Source organism: Mesitornis unicolor, unplaced genomic scaffold, assembly GCF_000695765.1.
Source record: "Mesitornis unicolor isolate BGI_N332 unplaced genomic scaffold, ASM69576v1 scaffold8232, whole genome shotgun sequence".
Classification (NCBI taxonomy): domain Eukaryota; kingdom Metazoa; phylum Chordata; class Aves; order Mesitornithiformes; family Mesitornithidae; genus Mesitornis; species Mesitornis unicolor.
In genome coordinates, this window is record NW_010169790.1 from 19,189 (window position 1) to 28,510 (window position 9,322).

Genomic DNA, 9,322 nt, shown 5'->3' on the forward strand with positions numbered 1-9,322 from the left:
GCCGCCCCTCAGCGGTCGGTGCGATGCTCGCTATGGGCGCAGTGCCCGAGGGCTGCGAGTGGAGGTTGCGCTGGCACTCGCGATTCAGTCTTTTAATTGCGATCCCTACCTGCGCCATGCATACTTCGACGAAAACGCATTGATTTGGAAGCGAGCCAACAGTGCAACGAGTTGTTCCACCGCATGGGACAGCCTGCGTTAACTCGCTCGTTACCTCAGCAATGACGGACGAGTAGTTTAGGCTTATCATCATTGATAAGTGTGCATTCAACAGTAATTCTCAGCAGGATCCCACTTGGTAGCCATAAGTGCTAAAAATACTACAGGGCCTTTGTAACTATAATAGAACTTACTCTTCTATTGCCTCTGTTCTCTTAAGTATCTTCAGTATATCATACTGTATGTAGTGCATGTTCGTGGTAGCCTAAGCTGCGTTAAAAGTGGCAGTGGGGAGAAGATCCCATAAAATTACTTGGGAAATGGCCAAGGATCAATGCTGAGTGCAGGTGCGGCTGCTCTTCTGGGTTGCTGGGGGATGAACCTGGGAGTCTTGTTTTCCCATTCAGAACAGTCATGGGAGAATAACGATGATACGATGAAGACTAATCAAGATAATTGTGAGAACTTGCACTTTCTCCAGACATCTTGTAATGACAATAGTCTCTGCTACAATACCTTCTATAATACTTGCTGATTATTTTCCCAATTCCTTCCTTATGGCTTTGCTTGGAACGTATTGGATGGTTAATGTTTTTCTGGGTTAATAACTTGTTAATTTTTTTGCTCTTAGATAAGCAGAAAATAATGGGCTGTCTCTGGATAGTTGATTATTCTTAGTCAACAAACTGTGAACTTCTGAATAATTATTCATTAATGGAAAAGAGTAATTGTCCCCTGTGGAACTAGGAGTAAATGCATAGTTGATGTAACTGGTGTTTATTCTTTGCAGTGATTAAGAACGCTTGAAACCAAGCTGATAGGTGTTTGCAGTGTTTGAATAATTTTGTACATCTTCAATTCAGTAAGCAAATAAAAAGTCTATAGAAAACATGCATTCAGTGTGCACAAGAATATACATATGTATATATAAATATGCATGAAATATGTACATTTAAGAACTATTCTGTTTCTTCTCAGTGAATCAGAGATCTCTGATTGTATAGCACCAGCTGTAGTGAAGTCATAGTCCTGATCTCTTGCTAGATCTCTTAAACACTCTGAGAACACTAATAAGAATGAATAATTATTTTCATTTCCTACAGAAAAAAAAATCTTAATTTATTGATTCCTTCAATTTTAATGAGTTCTGCCCATAAAATGTGGCTGAAGCAACACCCAAAAGCATAGGCTGGGTTACGTGTGTGCAACCCTGACTCTCACATGGAACAGACTCACTAGCACCAGTCTTGCGAGTGATGAGAGAGCTGCTGCTGAGGATCTAATGACAGCTGGTGTTTTGTTGTTCTATTAGAGAGAAGTGGAAGAGCAGGATGGATTCTGCTATGTGCATTACTATGGTTGATTCATGTTACATCAGAAGTCTTGGAAAGACGATAAACCAATACATGAACTAGCACAAAGGTTATTGAAATTTTAGTATTGATACTGTTTGTGTCATAGTATGTTTATGTTTTTGGGAAAGCAGAGACCTTAAGTTTGCATGTGTAACCATAATTTGTTTACTGTGTAAACAGAGTACTACTGGAGTAGAACCGTTGCAGGAACATCAAAGATACACTTGTATTGACAATAATGTTATGTTCATGTAGAGATGGACTATCAGCTCTGGACTCTTATTTAAGTGATGGATAGAAGATTTATTTCCTAAAAAGTCTTTTTGGCTTAATTTTAAAAAACTTAATCAAAGTTTGAAATAATTGTGAGAGAAGAGATATATTAAACAGCTTTAATTATAGAGTTTCTTCCTTACAGATTTATCTTGTCATTTGGGTAGTCGGTGGTGCATACTTTGCATTAACCTGTTCTTTAGAAGTTGATGCTGTGATGTTCTACAGTGAAATTTGAAGTACTTTACTAGGAAAAAAGCATAGAAACATCTATGCTTGAGTATATAGCTCAAAGACAAAAGAAAAAATAATTATTGCATAAAGGGCATAACTCTAATTTGTGTTTTGCCGCAGAAATAGTAAGTTAATTACCAGAGACACTGTAAGTACAGTCACAACAGGAGAAAATGAATTAACAAGTACACTTTTCTCAAGAATAAAACAATATAGAAAACCAGAAAAGAACGAAAACTGCTAAAGAGTTTTTGTTTAAAGAGAATGGGTGGGTCCACACGCTTAAATTCTGTGGTCCTAATTTTTGAGAATAGATTAGCATAAATCAGGATTATATTCAGTGTCAGAAACTTAAGACTTTTAAGTTATTGTATTTCTTTAGGCTACAAAAGCTCTGACTGAAGCAGACAAGAAACAAGTGAGTTTGCTGTATTACCTATATGGATACAGTAGGCTTAGCGAGTATTCGGGATTTTCTATAATTTCACCTGCTCCAGTTTTGCTACTTTTTTTTTTCCAGCTAATACTAACAGCTTGTACTAATTTCTACTGTAGCTTCTGCAAGAAATTGTCATCAGCTACGAATAGCTTGAGGACTATAAAAGAAAACATAACTGATTTTTAGGTATTCCTCTTCTGTTTAGCAGAGCATCTAGTGGAGCATTAGAATCAAGGCCAATGCTTCTCACTTGCCATGTTTTTAAGCATAGTTCGTGGAAATTCAATTTGAGTGGAATGTTTTCTAGAGATTAATTCAGAATCTGTCACCTTAAGCAGAAAAACCCCCAAAACCCAAGAGCCCCTTTTGGAAATCATGACAATCATGTTTATTCTTCCCTTCTTGCATTAAGCAAATGGTAATTAAAAATCCTGTAACATTTTTCTAGACAGTCTTTTTGTTGAAACTTTTATTATTGAGTGCAAGGGAAAGCTTCAGGATGGGAGGCCAAACTTCAGTTCTCAAAGCTGTGCCTGTTGATGCCTGGTTGTTCAAATGAAGATGAAAATTCCTCAGTGCACTCTCAGTAGAAGTGAACTTCAAGATTTCATGGTAGTCTTTTAACCTCCACCATCTTATTTTTTCCACTTTCTTGCGCATGAGGTATTCTCATGGTTATGATTTAACAGCAATTTATTATTTATTTAAAGTGTAAGGTATTTCGTGTGGTATTTAATCAATAACCAGTTTGATATTTACAAGGTGATTCTGAAAAGTAGATTATGATTAAAACAGTGACCTAATTACAGATGACAGAATGACGAGAATAAGATTCAAACTAACTCACTACGAGGTATTCTAAATCAAAATATACATGTATAGGTATGTACAAACCATGCCAATCAACAGTAATATTTGGATCCAGAATATATAGATACTCACATTTATATAGGCAAATGCATGTAAGCAGAGAGGTGGATGAAAGAAGCATGCATAGGTACAATTTCTTGTGTTCAGAGCAAATACTCACAAAGCATCAGCATTCTTCAGTGGGCAATAATTGAGCCTCAAGAAGGACTGGCTTTTCCCTGGAGGAGTTGTCTCGAGGAGCTGGTGCCTCAGAGGAGTCCCAGCTCAGGGGAGATGCTGGTCGCAATTGGCGCCCGAACAGGATTTTTAAGCGACTCCGGCGGCAACTCTGCAGCCGAGGCTGGGAAGACAGCAAACAGGATTTTTAAGCGACTCTAGCGGTGACTCCGCAGCCAGACTGGGGAGGAAGGTAAATTGCACGCAATGACTTTCAGTACTTGCTGTTGAACGATCAGTGCGTGGCTGTGGTAACATGTGCCAATCAGTGTCCTGGGAGCACAGTATTTTGAAGGGACAGGGATTTTCTGTCCGAAAACCTAGCTTAGTTAAACTTTTGGCTTGGATTAGAAATCATTGTTCATGGTTTCCTAGTACCGGTACTTGTGATAGCTCTATGTGGGCTAGGGTGATGAAAGAAATGCAGACAAAAAAAGATTCGGTGATTCCAATGCCAGATGAATTGTTTGTAACTTGGCAGATAGTATGTATTGCCTTAAAAGCATTGCAGCTAGCAATTTACTAGAGACGAAAGCTGCTGCTGTTTCAGAGCACAATGCTGTGCAGGGAGAGAATGATCGGGCTGGTGATGAGGAGGTGCCTCATGGTACTTTTGACCCAGGATCTATTAATCCTGAAAAGGAATCTGGTTTATATCCACCATTAATGTCAGTTCGGGCTGTGGCTGCTGCAGCACCTACGGCACAGAGCTTTTGGAAAATGCAAGGAAAAAACATTATTTAACTCCTTCTGCACCTCCATACCCCGAATTGTTGATAGATGCCTCCCCAATTGTTCTATCAGATGATAAAAAAATGGTTCAGCCTTCTAAGTCACAAAATTGATGTTTGGCACTGGAACAGTGTCAGTTAGAGGCTCTGAAAAAGGGGACACTGATAAGCTTACTGTAATGCTGGTTTTGTATCGTCCGCAATGACCTCCCAAATACACCCAGATTTCTTATGAAATGGTAAAAGAGGTTCGTAACGCAGTTAAAGATCATAGATTACAAAATGATTACACCATGAATTTAATAACAGCTATAGGAGAAAGTTATGTTGTGACTCCTTATGGTTGGAAACTGTTGTTAAAAACGATTTTGACTGCTGCCCAGCTCACGGTATGGGGCGCTGAATATAAAGATCTAGTGACGGTACAGATAATGAATAACTTTGCAAATGAGGCAGGTTGGGGTACGGATGAGTTAATGGGGAAGGGTGCATTTGCTACTCCTCAAGCTCAGGCGCAATTGCCTAGACCAGTATTACAGCAAGCCACACAATTAACCCTTAAAGCGCTGTGAAGGGTTCCAGAGGCAGGCAGGGAAGATCGTCTTTTGTATCAGTACAGCAGAGTCCTCAAGAGCCTTATGTTACTTTTATAGATTGCTTACAAGCAGCGATATCTCGGCAAATTGAAAATGAGCAGGCTGCAGATGCAGTGTTGATGCAGCTGGCACAATGAAATGCTAACGCTGACTGTCAGAAAGCTTTAGCAGCAGTCAGAGGCACAGCGAAAACACTCGCTGAGTTCATAAAGGCATGCCACAGTGTGGGTTCAGATGAATATTGGGCTTCTCTACTTGTGGCTGCTTTAGCGCAAACATCAACTGTGGGACGAGCCAGTATTCGATGTTTTGGATGCTTACAAGAAGGACATATAAAAAAGGATTGTCCAAATTTAAAACAATCAGGTGCTAATAAGAAACAGCATAAAGATATGTGTTCATGTTGTAATAAAGGGTATCATTGGAGTAATCGGTGTCATTCTAAATTTGATAAGCAAGGATGACCAGTTCAGGGAAATGGACGGAGGGCTGTGAAACCCGGTGCCCTGCAATCCAACAAGGTTTGTTGTCCTCACATCCCTCAGAACCAGACGCCACCTGCACGCTGTCATGTAGTAAACGATACGTCACAGAACTCGCAGCCAGCACGGCAGGCAGTGCTGGTTTGGATTTGGCCACAGACACCGATACAACAATCATAGATTCAGCAGTAACATTATTGAGCACAGGAATACATGGCCCATTGCCCCAAGGGCTTTGTGGTTTGATTCTTGGTCGCTCATCGGCAACAAAAGTAGGTCTTTTTGTTTTGCCTGGAGTAATAGATTCAGATTACACTGGTGAATTAAAAATCATGACTTGGACACCACAGCCGCCTTGTACAATTCCTAAAGGGCAAAGTATAGCTCAGCTGCTCTTAATACCTTATTCAGTCCCCGTAGCTGTAACACAAACCAGAGGAGAGGGAGGCTTTGGTAGCACCGGACAGCCACAGATACGGTAGACTCAGAGAGTTTCCACTGCTCAGCCGTTGTTAACAATCCACATAAAGGATCGATCTTTTACTGGATTGTTAAACACTGGTGCTGATGTGTCCATCATTGGAATAAAAGATTGGCCATCAGCATGGCCCCTGGAACATGTGCGTGCTGCAGTAACTGGTATAGGAGGCACGCAGGTTCCTTTGCAAAGTGCACAAACACTGATGGTGGAGGGACCAGAAAATCATACTGCTGTATTGAAACCTTATGTTTTGCAAGTTCCCTGCACACTGTGGGGAAGAGACTTGTTAAGTCAGTGGAATATGACACTCATCACAACTTTACCAAATTTAGTGTAAGGGTTGCTGATCTAAAGGCCCAACTCAGACTGATGTGGCTTACGACTAATCCAGTTTGGGTTGATCAGTGGCCCCTAAAAGGGGAAAAATTGTCCAAGGCAGAAGAATTAGTTACAGAGCAATTGCAATTGGGACACATTGTGCCATCTACTAGTCCTTGGAATACTATTTTTGTGATACCAAAGAAATCTGGAAAATGGAGATTGTTACAGGATTTACGAATGATTAATGCTGTAATGCAACCTATGGGACCATTACAACCTGGTGTTCCAAATCCTACCTTGATTCTGGCAGATTTGCCTTTATATATAATTGACTTAAAGGACTGTTTTTTCACCTTTCCTTTGCATCCCGATGATTGTCACCATTCTGCCTTTTCAGTACTCTCTGCCAATAATCAGGCCCCAGTGAAGCGTTATGAGTGGGCTGTGTTTCCACAAGGCATGACCAATAGTCCCACTGTTTGTCAACTTGTGGTAGCGACTGCTGTTGAACCCACCCGATGTGCTTATCCACAGGCACATATTTATCATTCCATGGATGATATTCTTTTAGCTGCTGAGCAACAGGCTGATGTCTTGGCAGCTATGAATCATTTGTGGAACTCATCAGACATTTATGGGTTGCAGGTTGCACCTGACAAGATTCAATCCGAACCTCCATGGAAATATTTAGGGTGGACATTATTAGAACGTATCATTGTTCCTCAAAATGTAAGATTAGTGAACTCTGTAAAAACTTTGCATGATGCCCAAAAATTGCTAGATGTCATCAATTGGCTGAGACCATTGTTAGGTATCACTACACAAGAGCTGACAAATTTGTTTGGCATACTTAAAAGGGGACCCTGATTTGTGTTCCCTGCGTGAATTAACTCCTGAAGCACTTCAAGATTTACAGTTGGTCATGAACGAAATTGCAACAGGGTTTGCAGGAAGAATTAGTACTCATCTACCATTATCATAATTTATAATAATTTATGGATTATATGGATTTCCATATATGGAAAATATGGATTTCCAACCATACGGCCTCTTTGGTCAATTTAATGCAGACAATTTTCAGTTAATAATTTTGGAGTGGATTTTCCTATCACACACTCCAAAGAAGTCAATTACTACGCAACTGGAATCCATTGATCAGTAATTATGAAAGGTCACTTGCGTGTACAACAGCTAACAGCTAACAGCTAACAGGCAGAGACCCAGATTGTCTTTATGTCCCGTTTCAAGAAGACCCCTTCCAGTCATTGTTAAGAGAATCAATAGACTTACAGGTGGCATTGGCTGATTATTTTGCTGATATTAAATTTGTTTATCCACAGCATAAGCTTTTGCATTCTTCACCAAATTTAGAACTACAGCCTGAAGCGATAGTGTCACCTGTACCTTTGCAAGGAGGGAAAACCATCTTTATTGATGGCTCAGGAAAAACTGGTAAAGCTGCAGTAGTATGGCAGGATGTTGTTGATTGGAAAGCCTCTGTCATAACTGTCGAAGGTTCCGTGCAGGTAGTTGAACTAGCTGCTTTATTACGTGCTCTTCATCTTTTTCCCACAGAAATAATAAATATAGTTGCAGATTCACTATATGTTGTAGGTGTGGTTCAGTGATTGTCTAATGCCTTTATAAAGGAGGTCCGAAATCAAAAGCTTTTCCAATTGTTTATTGACATAGCAGTTGAAATTCGAAATCGAAAACACAATATTTTCATTATGCACATTCATTCTCACACGTCACTGCCTGGCCCCATAACAGAGGGGAACAGAAGGGCTGATGCATTAACCGTGCCCATTTTCCAAACACAAAGATTTGAACGTGCCAGAATATCACACTCCTTTTTTCATCAAAATGCAACTAGTTTACAAAAGGAATTCAGTATCACAAAGTCTCAGGCTCATGATATAGTTCGTGCCTGTGCAGGTTGTCAACAGTATGTCATACTCCCTACCACTGAAGGTGTAAATGTTCGAGGACTGGCTCCTGATGAAATATGGCAAACTGATGTTGCACATCACAATTCTTTTGGGAAAATGAAGTACATTCATGTGACTGTTGATAGTTTTTCTGGGTACATTATTGCACTGGCAGCAGCAGGGGAGAAGTCAAAGGATGTTCGACGTCACTGGCTTCGCTGTTTTGCCATTCTTGGTGTACCTAAGCAAATTAAAACAGATAATGGCCCAGCTTATATTGCACAGGCTACAGCATTATTCCTACAACAATGGAATGTTAAGCATGTCACTGGAATTCCACATTCCCCAACTGGTCAAGCGACTATTGAAAGGGCACATCAAAATCTCAAGCACATGCAGCTTAAACAAGAAAGGGGGAATAGCCCATCCCCACAGGAACAGCTTGACAATGCTACATATACACTTAGTTTTTTGAATCCATCTTCTCAACATTTACATACAGCTGCCACGGAAAGACATTTTCAAGGTACACCTCACTTTCAACATGGGCCAAAGGTCTGGTATCGTGACCTTCCTGGACCATCAATTTGGAAAGGTCCAGTAGAACTAATTACTTTGCGAAGAGGGTATGTGTGTGTTCTTCTTCCCACAGAGCCGTGATGGTTTCCGGCTCGAAATGTAAAACCATACTATGAGCTGGAAGGATCCAATCAACAATCCTCTACCAGAAATGAAGCAACTGAGGCTCAAATTGAGGATCAGAGGTAAACCAACTGGGACGCCTGCCATGATCACCTGGGAAATGGTGACGCAACTGGATAACACAGCAAGTACCATTGTTATAAGGGAGCCCAACAGGAATGCACTTCAGGACAAGTTTTCTTTATAATTAGAGCAAACTTAGTAATTGGAGCAGAAACATCTTGGCACACTGATACATCCTGGTACATTTTGAAAAAACAGTAAGAGTGCCTCTTCAGATCTGCCAGGAACCACCAGAGACCACCAAAAGACCCCTTGTACTCAAGTGCAGTTGATTCAAGAATGATTAAACAAATATTTAAATGCCTTATATTTAAATTGCAGCCAATCATTGTAACTCTGATTGCAAAATCCTGAAACTTCTGTGTGTAAATATACCAAGAAAAGTGACCATACCTGTGTGAGCTTGGATGTAATAATGCCCCTTACACCCAACGTCAAATAAAGAATGCCTGCTTCTTAATGCTACATT

At 40.3% G+C, this 9,322-nt stretch overlaps 1 protein-coding gene across 1 annotated transcript in view; it reads left to right on the top strand.

Moving 5' to 3' along the window:
* Window positions 1–5,959: 5,959 nt before the first annotated feature.
* The window catches only part of LOC104536756 (endogenous retrovirus group K member 6 Pol protein-like), a gene marked incomplete at its 3' end in the record, with an annotated part of 3,513 nt that continues 150 nt past the window's right edge, over window positions 5,960–9,322 (top strand). Inside the window, exons 1-3 of the mRNA XM_010179472.1 lie at window positions 5,960–6,886; window positions 7,498–7,683; window positions 7,807–8,714. Coding sequence (XP_010177774.1) covers window positions 5,960–6,886; window positions 7,498–7,683; window positions 7,807–8,714 — 2,021 coding nt within the window. The remainder of the gene's footprint in view (window positions 6,887–7,497; window positions 7,684–7,806; window positions 8,715–9,322) is intronic.